General features: G+C 39.1%; 1 protein-coding gene across 2 annotated transcripts in view; it reads left to right on the forward strand.

Moving 5' to 3' along the window:
• The window catches only part of nrxn2b (neurexin 2b), an 810738-nt gene that overhangs the window by 444950 nt on the left and 338301 nt on the right, over window positions 1-27487 (forward strand). The window contains exons 9-10 of one of the 2 annotated variants that reach the window (XM_063008256.1): window positions 10684-10887; window positions 15674-15700. In XM_063008256.1, the coding sequence (XP_062864326.1) occupies window positions 10684-10887; window positions 15674-15700 (231 nt within the window). The remainder of the gene's footprint in view (window positions 1-10683; window positions 10888-15673; window positions 15701-27487) is intronic. The other variant, XM_063008257.1, reaches the window with a different exon arrangement.

Here is a 27487-nt window from a genome sequence, read left to right on the forward strand (position 1 = left end):
CATGCTGGGAATAAATATTGCACTATTACAGTATATATTAAGATTGAAATGGCTTCATGCAGTTTAAACCTTTCAGGTTACCAGGTTTTTCAAAGCGCTTTTAAAACTTCTAAGGAAGTCCAGAAAGGCCATATGTTATTTCTTTTTTATTCCAAGATCTCAAGGTAATAAATGCTTAATTTTTTGTTATTTCTTTTTTAATTCAGGATCTCAAGATAATAAATGCTTTATTTTATGTTTTTTTTTTAAATCATGTTTCAAATCTCAAGATAATAAACTAGGGATGTAACGATTCACCACAAGAAAGTTAATAACCGATTCAAAAATTCCACGATTCAAATCGATTTGACATGTAAAATGAATCGATATTCACTTTAAACAGCAGAGGGCACTGGCGCTATACACCTCGCCTGGTTGACGCCACTGGCGCTATACGCCTGGTTGCCAAATTCGGGGGTTTTCAGCCGATTTGGGCTTAATTTGCATAGTTTGTACCTACCTTAGAAATAAAATGACATTCATTATGTAGATAAATAAATATATAATAAAAAGAATTAAAAAAATAAAATAATAATAAGAAACTTTGTCATAATTTGTCTTCAATTACAGTGTAATGTCACACTGTGAGCCTCTGTGTGCTCTGGAGCTCCTGTGCTCCAGTGTGCCACGCCTCCTCTCCTGTGGCTCCAGCCAGCCATTCCCAGCTCCTCTCTTAAATACCCTGCAGCTGGGGCTAATTAGTTCAGGTAACCAATCATGAGAAGGGAGCTGGCTGGAGACACAGGAGAGGAGGCGTGGCACACTGGAGCACAGGAGCTCCAGAGCACACAGAGGCTCACAGTGTGACATGTAAAAAATCAGGGAAAATCGTATCATGAACCCAGTATTGTGAAACACATCGCATCGTGGGTAGAGTGTATCGTTACATCCCTATAATAAACACTTTATTTTTATGTTATTTCTTTTTTTTTTATCTTGATTAAACCTTATCAACTGTATTAATTTTAGTCCAATATTCTAAGAACAATGAATTTTAGGGATTTTTCCATTTAAAACATCATAAAAGAATTGGAATATTTATGTGCATGAAAAGCTGGGACAAAAACAATATTACAATTTACAGGCCAGTGAGTCCTCAAATGGCATTACATTAAATCCTGACATGCTCCTGTGATGAATAAACACATTTTTATAGATTTCTAAAAACACATCTGTAAACATAGACTGGTAATGCATTTTAAATGTGAGTTTATCCTATACAGTGCAACACCAATGCACTTCTCAAGGCTTAAGCTTGTCTGAGATTAACTGATGCATAAATGTGCTGTGGTATGACAAATCACTTGTTTAGATTGCCTTTGGATGTACTTTTCGATGAACGTACTGTCCTGGCCAAAGGAATCAACTCATTTTTTTATCAATGTAAAGCTCAAAAGCTAATGTCTGTTATGGTATGGGGTCTGTTGTGAATGGCACTGGTAACTGTAAAGACACCATTAATGAGGGAAACATATGCATACATGCAAGTGCTGCCATCTAAAAGCAGGGACATCCCTACTATGTTTAGCAAGGCAATGCCACCTACTGCATGTGTTACAACAGTTGGGATTTGTAATAGGAGAGTAAAGTTGCTAGTTAAAAATTGTTCAGTTAAAAAATTTAATATTTTGACTTTAATAAGAATAAATTCCACATTTATATACTGTATACAACATAAAATAATTCACTCCTGATGAATATCATTTAATCAGTTTATATATATAGTTTATATATATCATTATATATATATATATAAATATATATATATATATATATATATATATATATATATATATATATATATATATATATATATAAATATATATATATATATATATATACTGTATATATACTGTATATATATATATATATTTTTTTTTTTTATATATATATATATATATATAAAATGATATATATAAACTATATATATAAACTGATTAAATGATATTCATCAGGAGTGAATTATTTTATGTTGTATACAGTATATAAATGTGGAATTTATTCTTATTAAAGTCAGAATATTAAATTTTTTAACTGAAAAATTTTTAACTAGCAACTTTACTCTCCTATTACAAATCCCAACTGTTGTAACACATGCAGTAGGTGGCATTGCCTTGCTAAACATAGTATATATATACTATAAAATTTACCTATAAAGGCAGTGAGTGCCATGTAGAATTACATCACGAAGACCCGCATTGTTATGTTTTGTACTTAACCACGAAATACAAATGACACTAGTTATATGGAGAATGAGTTGTCTTTATTGCTTAATCCACAACTTGGAGCATCACACTTAAACATAACACGCCGTTACCCGCTGGTCACCTGATACACATATCAGCTCAGTGACGTACAGTGGTAATAATAAGCTTTTTTCTCAATTAATTTTCCCTGACCAGTGAAAAACCAAAATATAGCAACCTTAACATTATGAGGATGAATTTCAAAGATATTCCTTTGCAATACTTTATCATTTCAAGAATCTGATACAGACTGACCAACACTATTAAGCCAAATCAGCATTGAAAATTGACTTTACTTTTAATAGCCTTCTACAATGCTGGTGCTTCTTAAAACTGAATATTTTCTTTTAAACAGAAGTGTTATTTAAATGCTATTAAATTGTTTTCCAACAAAATCCGCCCAATTTGGCGGATAACCGCCCAATCTGGCAACACTGGAACACGTTATTATTATCACGTTAACTTCGACAGCCCTAATAAAAACGTATTCTGATATCCAGTTAGCAGCGTAGGGTTTATATAGCAGCAGGTAGAATAAGGTGAGAATAAGGTGCAAAAACAATGCAATATTGTGCAAAGATGCAAGTCACTAGTATGAGTCGTCAGAACCCAGGGAACAAGACTGTGTTGATTGTGAATGAGTTTTTGTGTATGTTAGTGTATGTACACCGATCAGCCATAACATTAAAACCACCTCCTTTAAAAAAAAAAAAAAAAAGTGATTAATCGCGATTAACTATATGAAATTCTGATATTAATCGCGAATAAAATTTGTAATCGTTTGACAGTCCTAATATATATATATATATACAGTATATATATATATATATATATACAGGTATATATACTGATCAGCCATACTGACTGTAGTCCATCTGTTTCTCTGCATGCTTTGTTAGCCCCCTTCCACGCTGTTCTTCAATGGTCAGGACCCCCACAGGACCACCACAGAGCAGGTATTATTTAGGTGGTGGGTCATTCTCAGCACTGCAGTGACACTGACATGGTGGTGGTGTGTTAGTGTGTGTTGTGCTGGTATGAGTGGAAAAGACACAGCAGCACTGATGGAGTTTTTAAACACCTCACTGTCACTGCTGGACTGAGAACAGCACCCCATGGGCAGCGTCCTATGACCACTGATGAAGATCTAGAGAATGACCAACTCAAACAGCAGCAATAGATGAGCGATCGTCTCTAACTTTACATCTACAAGGTGGACCAACTAGGTAGGAGTGTCTAATATAGTGGACAGTGAGTGGACATGGCATGTAAAAACTCCAGCAGCGCTGCTGTGTCTGATCCACTCATACCAGCACAACACACACTAACACACCACCACCATGTCAGTGTCACTGCAGTGCTGAGAATGATCCACCACCTAAATAATACCTGCTCTGTGGGGGTCCTGACCATTGAAGAACAGCATAGAAGGGGGCTAACAAAGCATGCAGAGAAACAGATGTACTACAGTCAATAATTGTAGAATTACAAAGTGCTTCTATATGGTAAGTGGAGCTGATAAAATGGACAGTGAGTGTAGAAACAAGGAGGTGGTTCTAATATTATGGCTGATCGGTGTATATACATATTATTTTTCCCACCTTATTACTAGTTCTAAATTGTCCTGTCCCAGTTTTTTTGGAATGTGTTGCAGGCCTGAAATGCAGAAATGGAGGTACATTAACAAATGAAATGAAGTTGACCAGACAAACTTGAAATATCTTGGGTTCAGACTGTCTGCAGTGAAATAAAAGTCAATGTATTTTTTCCATAAAGTCATATTAAATGACATGAATACATTGCCTATATTAAGGCATGTCATTAATTTTAAAAGCTATTTCTGCAGAGCCATTACTGGTAACTGCGTACCTACTTAGTCTGAGTAATATTTAGTTTCAGATATTGGTCCGAATGGCATGATTGATAGACTTTTTTCCATTAGCTTTTTGAAAGAAATGTGAATGCACAGCCGGTGCAGCATTTAACTCTATCCTTGTGACTAATTTTGTGATAATCATATGGTATATGATGTTGGAATAGTGAATATAGCTCAGTAAAAACAGCTGCAGTCAGTGTGGGCACTGAAGCATCGTCCTCCTTCCTGCAGCTGCAGAATTGTTAACCAAGATATAGAAAATCATTGAAAACGTCAGATATGGTGCATTACAGTCACCCACTGGCAAGAAAATGAGAGGATCAGGCCATCACAGGGTAGTTCTGAATGTACTAGACCGAAAAATAACCATCTGTGATACTTTTAAAGGTGCCAGCTGCTGCAAAATGGACTCGATCTGGAGGGTAGAAGGCAGTCAGGCTGGTGCCATGGCACTGCTTGGACACATGGTTCTACTGGCTTTGCTAATTGTGTAACTGCTTATGTCTGTTTTGAGCCAGAGTTTCTCATTATGCTAGCAAACATATTTCTTGATGTTAGGAATGTTTTGCTTTTTAACATCTATTGTTACCAGTATTACCAGTACTACCAGTGCAGCATGCTGCTGAAACTGTGTTTCTTATGTGATTAATTGTACATAAAGACTGGGTGGGTTTACATTTTAAGTGGTTATTGTTTCCAAATATTAGAAACAGTTCTATCCTGCCATCTAGTGTTAGTAAATGGGAAGACCACTTAGGAAGAACTTAATTCGTTAGACATAAATAAATAAATAAAGTAATGAATTTATTTTATTAATAAATATCAATAAATTAATAAATATAAATAACATTTTATTTATTTTATTAATACATTTATAAATAAATTAATTTATTACAGATGTGTTTTATTTGTTTGTTTGTTTATTTATTTATTTATTTATTTTAATTTATTTACTATTTGGGCAAATTAGCCAATTGGCTTCTCTAAATTTTTAAAATTTAAATCTTATTTACTAAAGTATTTTGACTCCTTTTGCCAGCAATTACAGCTACTAATCCTCCTGTATACATTAGTACAAACTTTGCACACCCGCATTTGGGCAGTTTATCTCACTGTTCATGACGATCCCGTCAGGCTCCATTAGAATAATCCCAGCACTTACGTAAACCAGACTTAAACCCAAGCAAACATCTGATGATTACAGTAAAGATGGCAGTTTAGAGACAGGCGTCATGCATTATTCTAATGGAGCCTGACGGGATCGTCATGAACAGTGAGATAAACTGCCCAAATGCGGGTGTGCAAAGTTTGTTATTGTTATAAAAATGTTATTTATATTTATTAATTTATTGATATTTATTAATAAAATAAATTCATTACTTTATTTATTTATGTCTAACGAATTAAGTTCTTCCTGAGTGGTCTTCCCATTTACTAACACTAGATGGCAGGATAGAACTGTTTCTAATAGGACATTCAGAGACCTGCTTCAAAGCCACTCTAGTTTTGTTTTGGCTCATTGTTGAGATGAATGAGGAGCTGTCACCCCAGTCTGAGTTCACATGTGCTCTAGTAGAGAATTCATTCAAGAATGTTCCTGCATTTGGATGCATTTATCTCAGTTGTCTCTCAGTTCTTACTAGTCTTCTTGTCCCTGCCACTGAAACGTATTTTGAGGGTTCTTCAAAACGTTTCCGCACTTTTTAAACTCTATTTATTAACATATTCAAAAACAAATGGCATCACTTTTCTACACAGTCACCTTCCTTTCCAATGCATTTTTTCCAGCATTGTACCAACTTTTTAATGCTGTCAGCAAAAATGATTTGATTGAGCGTGTAGCCACTGATGCAGCACTGCTTTCACATCATCATCACATGAAAATCTTCGTACCCTTAAAGCTTCTTTGAGCGTCTAAAAAGGTGGAAATCAGATGGCGCTAAATCCGGACTATACAGGTCCTTCTCAAAAAATTAGCATATTGTGATAAAGTTCATTATTTTCCATAATGTAATGATAAAAATTAAACTTTCATATATTTTAGATTCATTGCACACCAACTGAAATATTTCAGGTCTTTTATTGTTTTAATACTGATTATTTTGGCATACAGCTCATGAAAACCCAAAATTCCTATCTCAAAAAATTAGCATATTTCATCCGACCAATAAAAGAAAAGTGTTTTTAATACAAAAAAAGTCAACCTTCAAATAATTATGTTCAGTTATGCACTCAATACTTGGTCGGGAATCCTTTTGCAGAAATGACTGCTTCAATGCGGCGTGGCATGGAGGCAATCAGCCTGTGGCACTGCTGAGGTGTTATGTAGGCCCAGGATGCTTCGATAGCGGCCTTAAGCTTATCCAGAGTGTTGGGTCTTGTGTCTCTCAACTTTCTATTCACAATATCCCACAGATTCTCTATGGGGTTCAGGTCAGGAGAGTTGGCAGGCCAATTGAGCACAGTAATACCATGGTCAGTAAACCATTCACCAGTGGTTTTGGCACTGTGAGCAGGTGCCAGGTCGTGCTGAAAAATGAAATCTTCATCTCCATAAAGCTTTTCAGCAGATGGAAGCATGAAGTGCTCCAAAATCTCCTGATAGCTAGCTGCATTGACCCTGCCCTTGATAAAACACAGTGGACCAACACCAGCAGCTGACATGGCACCCCAGACCATCACTGACTGTGGGTACTTGACACTGGACTTCAGGCATTTTGGCATTTCCTTCTCCCCAGTCTTCCTCCAGACTCTGGCACCTTGATTTCCGAAAACAGTACTTTGGACCACTGAGCAACAGTCCAGTGCTGCTTCTCTGTAGCCCAGGTCAGGCGCTTCTGCCGCTGTTTCTGGTTCAAAAGTGGCTTGACCTGGGGAATGCGGCACCTGTAGCCCATTTCCTGCACACGCCTGTGCACGGTGGCTCTGGATGTTTCTACTCCAGACTCAGTCCACTGCTTCCGCAGGTCCCCCAAGGTCTGGAATCGGCCCTTCTCCACAATCTTCCTCAGGGTCCGGTCACCTCTTCTCGTTGTGCAGCGTTTTCTGCCACACTTTTTCCTTCCCACAGACTTCCCACTGAGGTGCCTTGATACAGCACTTTGGGAACAGCCTATTCGTTCAGAAATTTCTTTCTGTGTCTTACCCTCTTGCTTGAGGGTGTCAATGATGGCCTTCTGGACAGCAGTCAGGTCGGCAGTCTTACCCATGAATGCAGTTTTGAGTAATGAACCAGGCTGGGAGTTTTTTAAAAGCCTCAGGAATCTTTTGCAGGTGTTTAGAGTTAATTCGTTGATTCAGATGATTAGGTTAATAGCTCGTTTAGAGAACCTTTTCATGATATGCTAATTTTTTGAGATAGGAATTTTGGGTTTTCATGAGCTGTATGCCAAAATCATCAGTATTAAAACAATAAAAGACCTGAAATATTTCAGTTGGTGTGCAATGAATCTAAAATATATGAAAGTTTAATTTTTATCATTACATTATGGAAAATAATGAACTTTATCACAATATGCTAATTTTTTGAGAAGGACCTGTAAGCTCTCTCTCAGTCTCTCAGACACAACTGATTACTACTCCTCTCACCTTCACCTTTTTCAACCAAAATATAAAAGTGCGGAAACTTTTTGAAGATCCCACGTATAATGTCAACACAATGTTTCACTTTAGGTAAAAGCCACGTGGTGTACAGTCTTTTTTGCCTGACATTGTGCCCATTATATCAGACAAGCCACTCAGCCACAAACACCTGATTCATGTAGTGTTTTATGTAACTGTTAATATTACAAAAATAATAATTTTGAATGGTGTAGCTGGCCAATTTAACCATGTGAACAATGCCTGTAAAACACACTGCAAAAAATTAGGATGGGGAAAAATAGTATTGTGATAGTATAGTAGTGTATACAATTTTATACAAGTGTATACAGGGTACAATTTTTCTGTACCCTTTGTAATTTTTTGCAGTGCATATCAGAGCAAACTCCAAGCCATGGGGTCAAAGGAATTATCTGCAGACCTCAGAAACAGGATTGTGTTAAGGCATATATCTGAAGAAGGGTACAGAAAAATTGCTGCAGCTTTACAGGTCCCAAAGAGCACAGTGGCCACCATGATTCGTAAATGGAAAAAGTTTGGAACCACGAAAAATCTTCCTAGACCTAGGTGAGCAGGAACCCGACGGTCACTCTGACAGCGCTCCAGTGTATCCTTGTGGAGATGGAAGAACCTATCAGAAGATCAACCATCTAGACAGCACTCCACAAATCACACCTTTATGGCAGAGTGGCCAGACATCACATGCCAGCCTGCTTGGAGTTTGCCAAAAGGCACCTAGAGGACTCTCAAACCATGAAAAACTAGATTCTCTGGTCTGATGGAACCAAAATTGAACATTTTGGCCTGAATACCAAGCGTTACGTCTGGTGGAAACCAGGCACCGCTCATCACCTGGCTAATGCCATCAATACAGTGAAGCATGGTGGTGACAGCATCGTGATGTGGGGATGTTTTTCAGCAGCGGGACCGGGGCGACTAGTCCTGATAGAGGGAAAGATGAATGCAGTTAATTACACTGAGATCCTTGAAGAAAACCTGCTCTAGAGCACTCTGGACCTCAGACTGGGGCGAAGGTTTACCTTCCAACATGACAACGACCCGAAGCACACAGCCAAGAGAACAAAGGAGTGGCTTCAGAGAAAGTCTGAATGTCCTCGAGTGGCCCAGCCAGAGCCCAGACCTGAATCCAATCAAACATCTGTGGAAGGAGCTGAAAATGGCTGTGTACCGACACTCCCCATCCAACCTGACAGAGCTTGCAAGGATATATGCCAAGAGGAATGGGCAAAAATGTCAAGAAACAAGTGTGTCAAGCTCATAGCATCTTTCCCAAGACGGCTTTGTGTGTGTCCAAGGTGATTGTGTGTAGATGTTTGAGGCAAAAAAGTACTCAGTCTATTATAGAATGAGTGTGTAATGTAATAAAACATGTAGAAGATGAAAGGGGAGTGCAGACTTTCCGGCTTGACTGTATTTACACTGTATATGTGTGTATGTGTCTGTCTGTCTGTGTGATTAATCTAACTTTGTTATAAGATAAGATAAGATAAGATAAGATAAGATAATCCTTTATTAGTCCCACAGTGGGGAAATTCACATCATTGCAGCAGCAAAGGGACAGTACAGCACTCAGTATAAAAAAGATAGACAATAAAAAAGAACAATGTATAATAATAATAATAAGTCAGGAAAAAAAACGTACAATAATTACAAATAACACTGGTCAACAGAGATTTTGTTTCTTGAACACTTTTGGGTGTGTCTTAGGTATTTTGAGCTGCTGATAACAAAAATCACCTCAAATTGTTCCTATCACATACCATTTTATTGATTCATGCCTCAAGGCTGTCTTGTTATACAGTGACAATGTCTATCCTTCAGTACCTGTTGGTATGCTTTACACATGAAGGAAACATACCAGAACATGGAACTGTTGTTGAAACACATCAAGTACAGCAACTACAACTGAAACAGCTGGAGATTTAGAGTGGCACTGCTTCTTGGATTGCAGCTCAGATATACCAAGTATTGCTGCTTCATTTGCAATTGGGACAGTCATAAGAAGAATCATATTACACTAAAAATAACTGGCCAATTCATCAGAATTTGACCCCAGGGCAGAACAATATTGCACATAAACCACTTGTGGACCAAAAAAAAAAGATATTCACTTCACTTAAAACTCGGGCTGATGAAAAATTTTATAAAGGCAACGAACAAATAAAAAGCAAGAAGAGTTCGCAAGAATAACTGATACCATGATTAGTGAAGGCATTTCTGTTGGTCCACAAATGCGACACATCATGAATGATCAGTTCAAAGAGCTGGTGGTGAGACCTGAGAAAATCACTTGGAAATCATTCCAGGATGTTGTTGAAACATTTTTTTTTGCAACTATCAAGCAGCAAACTTCATCAAGCTGGGTGACAACCTTCTTCAAGCTTACAAAGTGATGAAGTGCAACGTCACTGAAAATTCATTTCTTGCATTTCTTCCCTAATCTTGGTGCAGTAAGTGATGAGCATGGCGAATGCTTTCACCAAGACATTGCCACAATGGAAAAATGTTACCAAGGCCACTGGAATCCGTCAGTGCTGGCTGACTATTGCTGGACACTAATACGAGATGCACCAGATGTTGAGTAGAAACGAAAATCAGCAGCAAAACACTTTTAGCTCAGTTGAACTAATGACACGTATAAGATTTAAATGTGTTATAATCAGTAAAGTTAATCTCATGTTTCTCAAAATTTCTATGTTATACAGACAATCAGAAACTACATTTGTGTTCAGATCAAATGGGTCTGTCACAATCACCAAAACAATTCAAGGAAACAGAACTTTGGCAAAAAATTGTTGTCCAGTGTAATTGCACTTGGGAGAAATATTGCACATTGTAAAAAAAAAAAAATTCAAACATTGTTATGAATAAACCTGTGCTTTTTATCTGTATTTATTCCAGAGGCTACAGTGCTGAGTTATGACGGCAGCATGTATCTGAAGATCATCATGCCCACCACTATGCACACAGAGGCAGAAGATCTTGCCCTTCGATTCATGTCCCAGCGAGCATACGGACTCCTGGTGGCCACCACCTCAAAAGAGTCAGCAGATACACTCCGTCTGGAGCTGGATGGAGGACGAGTCAAACTCACTGTTAATCTGGGTAAACCTCCTCACTCACCACTTCCAAAATCTTCAACCCCCTTAACATGATCATACCCCTCTCTACACCAGATACATTCTTTCTGGGGTGTCTTTTAGACACAATCTCCACCTCTGTTTCCATCCTTTGCCCTCCTCAGGCCTTGAGTTCCAGGGAGTCCAGCGAATGTGAGCCCACTTTTATTATGTATCTTCCTCGTTTTACACAGAAATGATGATATAAAGGAGTCTGACTTTAACTGTAGTACACAATATTTACCAGAAGATGGAGGCATGAACCAAAATAATATTGGCAATCATGGCAACGATAAAACATTATTACTTTCCTAGTAAACAGTTGTGGATCTTCGGTCTTGGATCTCAAAAGCAATATCCAAAAAGTAGATTTGCAAAGATCACAATTTAAAAATGTAAAATATGTAAGTAGAGTCTAAAAAGAAGAAGCTTTAAAAATATTTATATTTATTTATTTTTTTACATTTATATTTTAAAATGAGTCTAAGCTTTAAAATTATTTATATTTTTTACATTTATATTTTAAAATAAGAGTCTAAGCTTTAAAATTATTAATATTTTTTACATTTATATTGTATACAGTTTTTATTTAATTTAAGTATACTGTTACTTTAATGTATAACATCTCAACCTTTTTTTCTTTCATTGCCTATATTTGCCTATATTATCTGTTTTTGTTTTCTTACATTTTACTTAATACTATTACTAATAATTACTATTATTACTAAAATTACTAGGATTTTTTTTTTCTTTTCGTTTTAGGTTTTTTTTTTATCTTTTTGGGTTCCCAGCATGTTAAAAATAAAACAAAATTAAGTGTGTTACAAGACACAAGTTTTAGTAGCTGACACATAGATGCAGTGTTAATTAGTGGCCCTTATATACCCAGTGTGTTTAAACTATGTTTAAACATTGTATATGTTTAAGTTCTGTTAAGTTTTTGACACGCCTCAAGCTATTTCATTGAGGCAAACAGGATGCACCTGACCACAATCTAAAATGCCACAGCAAATGGTTTGAATATTTTTGTGAGTATACGATTTCAGTATAATGTGTAATAACAAAGTTACACAATTATTGAAAAACTAAATACAGTACTTACAAAATACAAAATAGGAATAATAAAAGAGCTTTGTTACAAGACCATTAAAGACTCAATGAATTAGTATAGAACTGTTTAGGACATTTGGACATTATATTTTTGTATACAGCCTCTGACTGTGATTGTTGTGTGCACAGTGTTGTCAGAATATCTCTTTGTCCACATAGTTTGGATGTAAATGAACAGAAACAGAAAGGTATATATTAGTGGTGCACCTGCTGGGACCTTTTCTTTCTTTCTTTCCTTCTTTCTTATCTCTCTCTCTTTCATGCTCGAGGCTCTGATGAGGGAACTTTTCATCCCTTCAATGTCGTGTATGTCTGCGGCCCTGAAGCGAACAGCCACAGACCGGCTCACTGTGTTTATTTTCCCCCACGTTGCAGTGCACTATATATAGAGCCCAAATAGATGTTTAAAAATGTTGTTTTCAGAATTACCAGACAGCATCTTACAGATACTGACAGATTTGGTTTCATATTGCTAATGATGTTTAATAAGGCAGATGCAGATTGATTCCCCCTAATCAATTAGCTGCTACTAATGCTGAGCCCAAACTCGCATGCTTCAGTTACCTCAGCAACCAAAGCCTTTGTAGCTCTGCATTTGATAATTAGCAATCACTCGTAGCATAATCCACATACAACTGAGACTGACAAGCAAGCAATTAAACTAAACAGATGAAACAGTTAGCTTAGGACAAACAATACATACAAAACATGTAAAGTGTTTAGTGCAAAATGTCACTTACTTTATAGATAAAGTGGGAGGAAATAAGTCTCCAATCACTTTGTATTTGTTACTTAAAATACTTTAAATGCATAAATTTACACACTGTCTTTTGACTTGAAAAAATCAGTATTCATAATAATGGACAATGATATGTTTAAATAACAAATTTAATAGGGAAAGCTGGTATTTGATTCCTGTATTAAATCTACATATGAAAGGGTTACAGTACATAAAAGTTAAATGCACTTGGATTGACCATAAAAAGACACTGCCTTTGATTGGAAAGATAGCCATAGCAATCATAGTAAAGGTAAATAAGCTTTGTAGAGTTCTTAAGGACAAAATTACTTAACAACAATAGAAACGGCCAAACCAGAGTCTGCACATTAAGGTTCATAAAACCTTAAATAATTTCCACACTAATCTGTTATGCAAGATTTTACAATGTGCTTTTAGAATAACCATAAAAAGCTAGAACAACAGCCAGCAATCACTTCAAAAGTGTTGCAACAGTTGCACAGTGATCAACAATTGTCTGTTTCTACTATATTGCACAAAACATCTTTGCTAAAGCTTAAAAATATATATATATTTAAGTTTGGCCCCTAAGGGAGAAGATAAGGTGCTTGCATGGCCTAACTAGTCTTTTGCCTAGAATCCCAATAAATTGTAAAGGATCGATTTTTAAATTGCGCATCCATCAGAGAGACCCTGGTGAAAATTGGGTAATTATAGGCAATATTTCAAAAGAAAATGAAACCACAATGCTGCAGAGATACCGTTTCCCCTCACTGTATTTATGCAAATGTTAAATTGTCATATGATGCATTTACTACACCTAGATGTATCGTAGAAACTCAGTGAAAAGATAAAAGATTTTACATACCTTAATTAATACAATATATAGTAATAAGGGGAACACATTTTAATGTGTCCACATTAAAAATGAAAGTAGTATTCTTACCAAATTTGTTTAAAACATTTGATTAAAATCTGACACCCTTGAAACACAAACTTTTCACTGGTTATATATAACTAAATGTACAGTATGGCACAATACAAAATGTGAACATTAAAATATGTTAAAGGAGAAGTTAAACTATATGGTACCCGTCCCCTGCCACAGTGAGCCCGGTCCCTGCCTGTTTGTTAGCACTACTCTGTAGCGGTTGACAGCTTCGAGATCTCACCTCAGCCTTTACAGCTTGTACAATGCAGCCTCTGGCCACCAAAAAAATAGAATATATGGATGTGTGGATTGGAGCTCAAAACTGTACAATAACAATGATGACCTTTATTCTGCATAACTAAATCAAATAATTTACCAATGTGCACCAAAGTTCATTTTACAACTTTTACAATATTCAGTACTTCTTGTGGCTTTTGGACACGTCAGATAGTAAAGTTACAACATGGCTGCATTTTTGGTTGAAGTGAGCAGGTCACTCTTTCCTAGTTGATGAATCCCGATCGCCTAAGAGCTCCATACAAGAACAACTTTCTCATGCAAAAGTACAGCAAATACCAGACTTTTATCAATCTGAAGACTTTAAATCTATCTTTAAATCATCTACAACCCTTTAAAACCAGAGTATCAGACATAACATTATGACCACCTTACTAATATTGTGTTGGTCCCCCTTTTGCTGCCAAAACAGCCCTGACCCATTGAGGCATGGACTCATCTAGACCCCTGAAGGTGTGCTGTGGTATCTGGCATTTGTTTGGCACTTGTTTGGCACTTGTTTGTCCAGCACATCCCACAGATGCTCGATTGGATTGAGATCTGGGGAATTTGGAGGCCAAGTCAACACCTCAAACTCGTTGGTGTGCTCCTAAAACCGTTCAAACCTTGCTTTGTGGTAGGGCGCATCGTCCTGCTGAAAGAGGCCACAGCCATCAGGGAATACCATTTCCATGAAAGGGTGAACATGGTCTGCAACAATGCTTAGGTAGGTGCTACGTGTCAAAGTAACATCCACATGGATGGCAGCACCCAAGGTTTTCCAGCAGAACACTGCCCAATGCATCACACTGCCGCCGGCTTTCCTTCTTCCCATAGTGCATCCTGGTCCCGTGTGTTCCAGTTCTGATGCTCACATGCCCATTGTTGGGGCTTTTGCTGGTGGACAGGGGTCAGCATGGGCACCCTGACTGGTCTGCGGCTATGCAGCCCCATACGCAACAAACTGTGATGCACTGTGTATTCTGACACCTTTCTATCAGAACCAGCATTAACTTATTTAGCAATTTGAGCTACAGCAGCTCGTCTGTTGGATCGGACCACATGGGCCAGCCTTTGCTCCCCACGTGCATCAATAACCCTTGGCCTCCCATGACCCTGTTGCCGGTTTACCACTGTTCCTTCCTTGGACCGGGAACACCCCACAAGAGCTGCAGTTTTGGAGATGCTCTGACCCAGTCATCTAGCCATCACAATAAGGCCCTTGTCAAACTCAAAATTTTACCTGCTTCCAACACATCAACTTTAAGGATAAAATGTTCACTTGCTGCCTAATATATCCCACCCGTGCCGTCAAGATAATCAGTGTTATTCACTTTACTTGATACAGGTTGAATGAGTGCAATGCCTACATGTTAATGCATAGGTATTTGTTTTTAAAGGATTTATTTCCTCATTAGCACTGAGAATGCATAAAAAAGATGTCAAACCACACTGTTCCTGACCTTTCTTCAAACAACAGAGAAAGTTGGCAAGCTGCTGGAGCTCTTCAGGACAGAAAGAGGGATATAAAAAAAAGGTTAAGGGTGACTTTGACTCGAGGTATGTCCCCAGGTAGTGGCCCGGTCAAATCACTTGGATGTCTGCAGAATGTACCTTGAAGGATGTAAAATATTGTCTTTCTTTCTCTCTTTATCTCTTCTACCTTCCTCTCCTCTCTTTGGTTTGATCTCACCATCTCACTCTCTCTCCCACCAGATTGTATCAGGATAGACTGTAACCTCAGTAAGTGATCTATGTGTTTATTGATAATACAGCACACACACACACACACACACTTCCTCCCTTTTCTAATTTTTACCCTTAGATTGTTTTTTTCACATTATTTAATCTTTAATGCAATTCTTCTACAAACACAAAACATTCAATGTGTTATGCAAACATCTGGACACCTCTGGTTAAATTTTATGTTTTGTTGATTTTGTAAATAGAAGCTTATTCCATGTAAATGAGTGAGGTTTTTATTTGGGATTTATGTATTTTTACTAAATCAGCAAAACATATAATTAGCCGTGTCCAAACATAAAACTGGAGTAACTGTGGTAATATATATAGATATTTACAGCTGTGTATTGATGTTTATTGTAAGGTAAGTAAACTCTCATAGAGGAAAAACCTGTGTGCATTTGTCTAACTATTTTAATAACAAAGTTAGAAAAAATTGAGTAACCAGACCTGTATTTTCAGTAATTCAGTAGTGGGACAGTAGGTGGAAGCATAGCTCAGTCATTTGTTTATGTGAGACCTGAAACATTAACGAGGTACTTGCTGTCCTACTGAGAAAAATGATCTGCGAAAATACTCAACATCAGAGGCTTTTCTGTGTTTGTGGTTAAATAAAAGAGTAATGGGACACTAATCTGTAATGTATAGTCCTTACATAAAGCCCAGTATACCACCCCAAATCAGAAAAAGTTGGGACAGCATGGAAAATGCAAATAATAAAAAAAACACAGTTTCTTACATTTACTTTGACTTTTGTTTGATTGCAGACAGGATGAACCTGAGATATTTCATGTTTTATCTGCTCAACTTCATTTCATTTATTAATAAACATCCATTCCTGCATTTCAGGCCTGCAACACATTCCAAAAAAAAGTTTAAAAGACATTTTGGCACCGAGGAGACCAAGTGATTTAGTGTATCAGCTTCAATTTTGTCCCATTCTTCCTGCAAACACGTCTTAGGATGTGCAACAGTACGGGGTCATTGTTGTCCCATTTTTTGTTTCAAAATTCGCCACACATTCTCTATTGGGGACAGACAGGTCAGGACTGCAGGCAGGCCAGTCCAGTACCCGTACCCTCTTCTTCCCCTTTGCCCTTGTAATGTGTGCAGCATGTGGTTTTGTATTGTCTTGTTGAAAAACGCATTGACGTCCCTAGAAAAGATGACGTCTTGAAGGCAGCATGTTGCTCTAAGTTCTCAATGTACTTTTCTGCATTAATGCTGCCATCACAGAAGTGTAAATGACCTTTACCAAGGGCACTGACACAGCCCCATACAATGACAGACTCTGGCTTTTGGACTTGTTGCTGATAACAGTCTGGATGGTCCTTTTTGTCTTTGGTCCGGAGCACACGGCGTCCATTTTTTCCAAAAAAGACCTGGAATGCTGATTCATCTGACCACAATACACGTTTCCACTGTGTAATGGTCCATCCTAGATGCCTCAGAGCCCAGAGAAGTCAAGACCACTTCTGGTCATGGTTAACATAAGGTTTCTTTTTAGCACAGTAAAGTTTTAAGTGGCATTTGTGCATGTAACTCGTTCAGCTTAAGCATGAGCCCTTGGCCTTACGCACTGAAATTCCTCCCGATTCCTTGAATGGTTTAATGATATTATGCACTGTAGCATCTATAACTTGATACAGATTTCCTCAGTATTTAGCATATAGTATTTTTTTTTTAATAAAACTGACTTAATACAACAGTTAGCGACAGGTTAGGGTGTGGCATCTAACCTTAATCATTATAAAATGTGTCATACTTTCCTATAAAGTATAGTAATGTTACTCTATGTTAGTTAGAAAAGAATAATTTTGGGAACACTCAAAGCCTTAGATGTTTTTTTATCTATGCCTTGCCACAATTGCATCCACAGACAATTCCTTTGACTTCATGGCTTGTGTAATGAGGGGGTCTAGGGACAAGACAATAGGGGTGGACACAAACGCAGAGATGTAAAAACTAACAAAGGATATTTATTAATAACAAAAGACAAGACCAACAAAGCAGGGCTAAACAAAACTAAACACAGCTAACTAAACATAAACTAAGCACACGGCTAGTAACATAAACTAAGTACACGGCTAGTAACACAAACTAAGTACACGGCTAGTAACATAAGCTAAACACACGGCTAGTAACATAAACTAAGTACACGGCTAGTAACATAAGCTAAACACAAAGCTAAACACACGGCTAGTAACATAAGCTAAACACAAAGCTAAACACACGGCTAGTAACATAAGCTAAACACAAAGCTAAACACACGGCTAGTAACATAAGCTAAGTACACGGCTAGTAACATAAGCTAAGTACACGGCTAGTAACATAAGCTAAGCACACGGCTAGTAACACAGAGACCAAAACAGAGTTCCACACCATAACCCAGTTCAGAAGAATAGTTCTCAGAGTCTTTCGAGAAGCTGCCTCCCTTTATTAGGAGCAGCTGGAGCTAATTAGCCCAGAAGATCCAATCAGGAACGGGGCGTGGCAGGAGACAGTGTGCTCATGGAGAGAGGGGCGTGGCACCTCAGGAGCACAAGAGCACACAGAGGCTGTCAGCGTTACAGCTTGAGCTTTGTCCTGACAATGCAGTGTAATATGTGTCTTTACAAGATTGAATAGATTTTTTTTAATAGTGAAGCCTAAAGCAGAATATTCCTTCTAATATGTTCTACGAATATTTAGAGGTACTTCAACCTGTAACTATTGGCCCTCACTTTTAGCTGCACTACAAGTAATTACAATCACATACAGTCCCCTCTACAATTATTGACACCCCTGGTAAAGATGAGTAAAACTGGTTATAACAAATTCAGCTTTTGATTAATTTGGTATTATCATACATCGAAAAAGACAAATCTTACCTTTGATTACAATAATTTTGTTCTTAGAAAAGAATCCTCATAATTGTATTATTTTTTTAACAAAACCACGTGCCACAGTGTAATGCATTCAAGCATTTAATACTTTGTACAACCTTTCTTGACCAATAAAACATCACTTATTCTTCTCCTATAATATAATAGGTTGGAGAATACAGAGCAGGGAATTTGAAGCCATTCCCTCACAGAATCTCTCCAGATCTTCCAGGGTCCTAGGTTATCTTTTATGTGCACTCTCCTCTTTAGCTTACCACACAAGCTTGCTATGAAGTTTGGATCAGGGGACTGACATGGCCAATGTGAAAGCTTATTTTTGTGATTTTTTTGTTGATCTGGACATATGTTTTGGATCTTTGTCCTCCAGTGATCCAGTGATGACCATTTTCATTTTCTTTGCTGAGGTTGCATTTGTTCATGTAACCAACGTAATCCCTCACCCATGTGGTTATATCAGCTATTGTTGAGTGGTGGTTCTTGATGCAGTGCCGTCTGATGGATTGAAGATCATGGGCGTTCAGCTTAAGCTTTAAAACATTGAAACATTTCTGTGCTCCTAAAGTTGCTTTGAGGCAATGTCTATCGTAAAAAGCAATATACTAATAAATTTGACTTGACTTGATGAATGAATGAAGAGCCCTCTCTAGCTGGTGGTGCCACCCCTTGTGGGACAATTGCACTGCTGGTAGTTCCCTTTACCGACATCACATTTCTTTTTAATTGTAGACAGTTTTGTTGCTGGCAGTTTTAATGCTACAGGGTAAAGTGTCTCGTTGTTTCCTTGTACTGGAATACTGCTCACTGCAATTAATAAAAGTGTCCACCTCTAAAACAAAAGGACGAGCTAGGTCTGACTACTGGGAGATTAGTACAGAGAGGTGAATCTGGATAAATCTTCTGTAATAATGGTGAAACCAATGAGTCTTTGGCACTTTCAGATGGGACCAGTCTTGCACTGCCTTAACCTTTCTCTCCTCCACTTTCGCCCCCTTCCTACACTGTAAATTAATAGGATGTACTCTAAGAAGGAGACAGTGAACATGTAAAATGGCACTTCTCTGTTAATTTCGTGTGGATGGCACCTAGGAAAGGGAAAAATGATCTTTAAGGGTATTTAAGGGTGGAAATCTTTGACTTGTCCATGAAGAAGGCTCCAACAGATGTGGGTGACTTAGAAGGTCAGATGAATCCCTGCCTAAGGACGGATGTTTTCAATGTTTCATTCTGGCACAACGGTCTTGGATATTGTGTTCTGGCAGCCGATTGCAGCAGCTCCATTCTTAGAGCATTATTTATAACCTATACAGGTCCTTCTCAAAAAATTAGCATATTGTGATAAAGTTCATTATTTTCCATAATGTAATGATAAAAATTTAACTTTCATATATTTTAGATTCATTGCACACCAACTGAAATATTTCAGGTCTTTTATTGTTTTAATACTGATGATTTTGGCATACAGCTCATGAAAACCCAAAATTCCTATCTCAAAAAATTAGCATATTTCATCCGACCAATAAAAGAAAAGTGTTTTTAATACAAAAAAAGTCAACCTTCAAATAATTATGTTCAGCTATGCACTCAATACTTGGTCGGGAATCCTTTTGCAGAAATGACTGCTTCAATGCGGCATGGCATGGAGGCAATCAGCCTGTGGCACTGCTGAGGTGTTATGGAGGCCCAGGATGCTTCGATAGCGGCCTTAAGCTCATCCAGAGTGTTGGGTCTTGTGTCTCTCAACTTTCTCTTCACAATATCCCACAGATTCTCTATGGGGTTCAGGTCAGGAGAGTTGGCAGGCCAATTGAGCACAGTAATACCATGGTCAGTAAACCATTCACCAGTGGTTTTGGCACTGTGAGCAGGTGCCAGGTCGTGCTGAAAAATGAAATCTTCATCTCCATAAAGCTTTTCAGCAGATGGAAGCATGAAGTGCTCCAAAATCTCCTGATAGCTAGCTGCATTGACCCTGCCCTTGATAAAACACAGTGGACCAACACCAGCAGCTGACATGGCACCCCAGACCATCACTGACTGTGGGTACTTGACACTGGACTTCAGGCATTTTGGCATTTCCTTCTCCCCAGTCTTCCTCCAGACTCTGGCACCTTGATTTCCGAATGACATGCAAAATTTGCTTTCATCCGAAAACAGTACTTTGGACCACTGAGCAACAGTCCAGTGCTGCTGTTTCTGGTTCAAAAGTGGCTTGACCTGGGGAATGCGGCACCTGTAGCCCATTTCCTGCACACGCCTGTGCACGGTGGCTCTGGATGTTTCTACTCCAGACTCAGTCCACTGCTTCCGCAGGTCCCCCAAGGTCTGGAATCGGCCCTTCTCCACAATCTTCCTCAGGGTCCGGTCACCTCTTCTCGTTGTGCAGCGTTTTCTGCCACACTTTTTCCTTCCCACAGACTTCCCACTGAGGTGCCTTGATACAGCACTCTGGGAACAGCCTATTCGTTCAGAAATTTCTTTCTAGAATAGAATAGAATAGAATGCCTTTATTGTCATTGCACAGTGCACAACGAAATTTTTTGAGCATCTCCTTGACGGTACATGTATGTACACACAGACATATATATACACATGTATTTACAAAATAAACATATACACATCTAGATACAGAAATAAACGTGTGGTTTTAAGAACTTTCCAGAAAAGAAAAGAAGAAGAAGGTTATTGCACGGTCTCTATAAATTGCACATTATTTCCTAGGATGTAAAGTTTGATAGTTTAGTGTTTTTATGGCGGAGGGGTAAAAGCTTTTCAGGAGTCTGGAAGTACGGGCCTTGATACTCCTATAGCGCCTACCAGAGGGCAACAAGGAGAACAGGTTGCAACAAGGGTGAAATGAGTCCTTTATGATGTTTGTGGCCCGACGCAGGCATCGGGTTTTGTAAATGTTCTCTAGTGAAGGCAGCTCAGTGTTGATGGTTCTCTGAGCTGATTTGATGACCCTCTGAAGAGCCTTCTTGTCAGCCTCAGAGCAGCTGGCATACCACACCAGAATGCCATGGGTGAGTATGCTTTCCACCGTGCTGCGATAGAAGGACACCAGTAGCTGCTTGGACAGGTTGGCCTTTCTTAGTGTCCTTAAAAAGTAGAGCCGCTTCTGTGCTTTTTTCACTAGAGAGGTGGTGTTGGTGGTCCATGTGAGGTCCTGGGAGATGTGTGTGCCTAGGAATTTGAAATTAGACACTCTCTCTACTGTGTTTCCTCCGATGTCTAAGGGTGTAGGTTCCTCTCTCTGTCTCCTGAAGCTGATGACCATTTCTTTTGTTTTAGAGGTGTTGAGTGCCAGGTTGTTAATGGAGCACCATTCAAACAGTTTGAGGACTTCTTCCCTGTAGGCAGACTCATCTCCATTCTGTATTAATCCAATTACAGTGGTGTCATCTGCAAACTTGATGATTGAGTTTGTGCTGTGGGTTGGTGTACAGTCATGGGTGTAGAGGGAGTAAAGAAGAGGGCTCAGCACACAGCCCTGTGGAACTCCAGTACTCAGTGTCAGAACAGGGGAGAGATGGGCCCCCATCCTAACAGACTGTGGGCGGTTTGTTAAAAAGTCCTCAATCCACCTGCATGTGTGCTGGCTGACACCCAGGTTTAGCAGCTTGGATACCAGTCTGCTGGGAATAACTGTATTAAACGCAGAGCTGAAATCCACGAACAGCATCCTCACATATGTTCCCTGATGTTCCAGGTGAGTCAGTGCCACGTGGAGAGCAGTGTTGATGGCGTCTTCTGTTGACCTGTTGCCTTTGTAGGCAAACTGATGTTGGTCCAGGGTGGGCGGGAGTGAAGACTGTATGTGCTTCAGAACCAGTTTTTCAAAGCACTTCATCACCGTGGAGGTGAGAGCCACCGGTCTGAAGTCGTTCAGGCTGTTGATTGTGGCTTTCTTTGGAAGAGGCACAATGGTGGCAGACTTGAAACATTCTGTGTCTTACCCTCTTGCTTGAGGGTGTCAATGATGGCCTTCTGGACAGCAGTCAGGTCGGCAGTCTTACCCATGATTGCAGTTTTGAGTAATGAACCAGGCTGGGAGTTTTTAAAAGCCTCAGGAATCTTTTGCAGGTGTTTAGAGTTAATTAGTTGATTCAGATGATTAGGTTAATAGCTCGTTTAGAGAACCTTTTCATGATATGCTAATTTTTTGAGATAGGAATTTTGGGTTTTCATGAGCTGTATGCCAAAATCATCAGTATTAAAACAATAAAAGACCTGAAATATTTCAGTTGGTGTGCAATGAATCTAAAATATATGAAAGTTTAATTTTTATCATTACATTATGGAAAATAATTAACTTTATCACAATATGCTAATTTTTTGAGAAGGACCTGTATTAGGTTCATACATTTCTTTTGTTTTATACTATATCATCTTGTTCAAACACACAGTTTATTAGTTATAAGTACTTTTCTAATTTGGAATGGAGAACAATTCTCGCTTTACCTTCTCACACAAGCAGATCATCAAGAGAGAGGACAGACACTGAATGGAGCAGCAAGAAGAAAGGCGTAGGAGTTGCAGTGTTTGTGATATATTACTGTAAAGGAGAGTCACAGTTGCCCGATTGCCGAACTCTTAGCTCATATTTCCTGCTGATGGAGTTCACAGTCGTCATTATTGTTATTGTTTATTTCCTGCCGGCAGCCAATGCATACACTCAGCTTTCAAGAGACTTCAGACATCCAGACTCTTTCATTGTTATCTCAGGGGATTTTAATTATGTTAAACTCTTTACCACTTTCCACCAGTTTGTTAAATAACTGTCCAACCGGAGAGAACAGAGTGCTGGATCTACTGGAGTCTACAGCTGATCTGCCCTTCCTCCACTAGGAAGATCAGACCACAACCTGGTTCTACTAACTCCTACATACCGGCCTGTGGTCTTAAGGCAACTGGTGACAAAGAAGACAATCAAGAGGTGGTCACCGGAGGCAGAGGAGACTCTGCAGTCTGACCACAGACTGGGGGGGTTTGTGTGAATCAGCTGGTGATGACATTAACAAGATGACAGAATGCATCATGGATTATATCAATCTCTGCATGGACACTATTGTTTCAGTCAGGCGGGTGTGTTGTTTTCCCAACAACAAATCATGAATCACCAAGGACCTCACATTCAGACTAAATGATAAAGAGTTACTAAAGAGTGTGTAAAAGGAGCAGAAGGTGAGATTAAGGGAGAATAAAGATACCTTTAGAAGGAAGCTGGACTTGAACAAAATAATGCAAGGGAAGTCGGGGCTGGAATGAAGCAGATTGCAGATCACTGTCTTCGACACAAACCAACAAACTCTAGGAGGCAGCTTGGACACAGCCAGTGAGGTGAATGCATTGCACTGCACAGATCCATCCCCCTACATCAACAGCAGCACCCCCTCACTCCATCATTATCTCCACTTCTTACAAACAACGATTCACACCCCCTTACCCCAAAGCAACTTTCTGACGACCCACCTGGGTAAAGGTTCATGCCACTAAGCTATGTGAGATTGTCCAGCATCTCTTCAACCTGAGTCTTAAACCAAATCAGGTGCCAGTGCTTTGGAAAAACATCCTGGTTCCTGTTCCAAAGAAATGATCTACCTCCTCTCTGAATAACTACATATTCTCCCACGTCATGAAGGTCCTGGAAAGACTGGTGCTGTCACATCTCAGACCTCAGGTCAGCCCTTTCCTGGACACTCTGCATTTTGCTTACCAATAGCCGGTAGATGTCAATGGTGCTGTTACCTATTTACTACTCACATTTGTGACATATGTGACATTGACCTTTCATACTGGGGGAGAAGACGGAGAACATACGAGTGGGTATGGGTTCCTAGTATGTGCAGCTGCAAGTCTGATCAGCTGGTAACCAGCATTTGAGCACCAAAAGGAACTGTACTCTCCCCTTTCCTCTTCACCCTGTACACCACCGACTTCCAGTTCAGGTCAGACCTCTGCCTGGTGGTTGGAAGTATGAGGGTTGGGCAGAAAAGTAAGTACAGAGACTTTGTAAACAGCTTCGCTGAATGGTGCATGAGTAACCATCTGCTCTGGAATGTATCTAAAACAAAGAAGATGATGGTGGACAGGAGAAAGAGGACCATGATCAATCCTGTTAACATTATGGGTCAGAATGTTGGTTGACACAAGTACTTGGGCATCTTTCATGACAACAGACTGGACTAAATGCCAACACAGAAGCTATGTGTAGGAAAGGCATGATCAGACTGTACTTTCTGAAAAAGCTCAGGTCCTTCAATGTGTGCAGCCAGATGTTGAACTATCCTTTTCTTTGGGAGGCAGCATCAGAACAAACTGATCAAGCAGGCAGGCTCAGTCTTGAGCTGCTCACTGGATGTTTTTGAGTTTTCTAGTCTTCCATGGTAGTGGTTTCCTGGACAGACAAGGAATTGGAGTTATGTTGTTGGGACTTTCAACAATGGTTGAGTCATACTGAAATTGGAGACATTGGTTTGAGCAATTCTTTGACCATCAATCAATCTGTCCTTTTGACCAGAGGATTTTGGGATTGTGTTTTTAAACCATGGGAGATCCAACACCTACTGGATTACAAAGAAAGTAATGGACTTGAAATTTTGGGGCTTGACATAAAGGGACACAGGAATAGTTTGGTACTTGATTTTCCATCACTCTAATGGCCTTCCATCAAGGGCTTGAATTTTGAAAGATCTGACTGGCATATTCTATAAAGAAAATATATACTTAGAAACTAAACTGCCAGGAGCAACAGAGTCAATCATCCCTGCAGAGAGTGTTGAGAGAATGGTCTAGGATATAGAGGCAAATGTGACTTACCACAAATTTTGAATGACAGGTCTTTTGACATAGTTAGCCTTTTGGTGCCCCACTCCACCACAAACCTTATTCTTATTTTTTTTATGCATTTTTTTCCCCATTTTCCTCCCGATTTAGCACACTCAATTTTGTCTTCCGCTGCTGAGAGATACCAGATTGCATCCAAGGAGAGCACATCACTGTACACGCCTCTTCCAACACGTGCACAGCCCTCCTCTTCTTGCCCCCTGCATTCTGCACAGGCATCTCTTCCGCCAATCAGGGTCCTCACACAGCGTATGAAAACCCAGCACACACCCACACATAGTCTGGCCCCCAGCCTGCAGATACCGATGGCAACACCGAGTTTCGAACCGAGGAGTTCAGGAACTCTGTGCTGGTGTGCTAACGGAATATACCGCTGCGCCACCTGGGCGCCCACAAACCTCATTCTTTGAGTCCTTTCTTTGAGCGATGGACTAGCTTGGTTTGCAACCCCAAATCAACATAGTTTGCAACCCCAAATTTGCAACAACAGAGAGGGCATTGTCTTTTTATATCACTATATATTAAAGCATTTAGAGTTATGAGATTTTCTATATAGAGCTTTTTTATGGGTTATTGGTCCTTTTATTAGGGCATACATTAGTTGTTTGGAGAGACTTAGTTATTGTTGACAGTCTGTCATATGCCACCTACTATGTATACAAGCAAATCAAACAGAGCCTCATGCCCAAAACATGGATGAGTAATAACCCTTGTGTGATGGGTGAATGAGATTGCTATTAATACAGTACACTCACAGTGTTTCTTTCTCTATGCTTAGTGTTGTACATATAGTAGAGCTGGGCAGTTCCTGAATCACCCGGGTTAATGATTCAAATCTTTGTACTGAATCAGGAATCACGAGTTCGAAATCTCAATTAACCCGGATCCTATGAGTCCTCTGACTGGCTGCTGCAGTCAGTACACAAGGCGAGTGAGCAGACTCACTGGAAACACCACGGACTCAGATGATTTGGCTGACTTAGATTCACAGACTGCTTTACTCCAGTCTGTGAATCTAAGTAATAAGTTAAATATTCCAATAAACAAGCGGTTAAACTCACTGGTGTTTGTTATGTGGCTGACTTTATGCACATGCTATTAATATTATTATTATTATTATTATCAGTAGTAGTGGCATAGATTAGTAATGCAGCATATTTTCTTGTAAGCAAAACAACAAAATATAGTTATATTATTATTATTATTAAAATGCAAATGCTTTCAGGCTACTTTAGGACTGTACCACTTAGGGAGTATCATAGCCTTTCCCCAATTTATTGACTCTTTGTTTTGGTGCCACTGTGGCTGCCTGGCTGGGTACAGTTACCATGGCAATTTGTTGTTGACCATCCCCCTTGAACCCTTGACCCATTAATATACACATCTGATTGGTAGGTGAGTCCACCCCCCTCTCCCCCCTCCTTGTCGCTATCCCCCATGATCAAGATTTCACTTGGAAAAAGTGTCAACTTCAACTTGTCACTGACAGGAGAAGTGTGAGTTGCTAAGAGAATTAAGAGAGAAGGATTTATTTACAGAAGATGAGTGCACGGAAGACAAGTGATATTTGGATGCATTTTCATGCAGTAAATCAATCACAATCAAGATGTCAGTACAAGTGACATATAGTAAGGATATTAACATTTGCAATCAGTTTGTGCAGTAGGCTATTGTGGGCTAGATGAGGGTTGTAAGTCTGATGCAGTTAAATACAGAAAGCTACTGAAGCAAATAAAGCAGTTGGCTAAAGTTGGGAAAACAAATAATCTGGAATAGAATCAAGTATTGACCCATGTCAATATCCAGTTCCCTGACAAAACTGTAATGATGATATTGTACCTGAAACAAGCCCAGAATAAGATTGTGAACTTAAGAACTTGGCTGGAATACTTTTCATTTAATTTTATTTTAATCTAAAGCTTTAAGACTGGGCTCAAGAGTTTGTCTGGACATGGCGCCAATCAAGCGCAGGGATTTGGCCATTCCCCTTCAGACATAGCCAATCATGTCAAACCCAGCTCTGACTTTCTCTGACATGGACTATACAGGCAATCTAAAG

The sequence above is a fragment of the Trichomycterus rosablanca genome, chromosome 14, assembly GCF_030014385.1.
Source record: "Trichomycterus rosablanca isolate fTriRos1 chromosome 14, fTriRos1.hap1, whole genome shotgun sequence".
In the NCBI taxonomy this organism is placed as follows: Eukaryota; Metazoa; Chordata; class Actinopteri; order Siluriformes; family Trichomycteridae; genus Trichomycterus; species Trichomycterus rosablanca.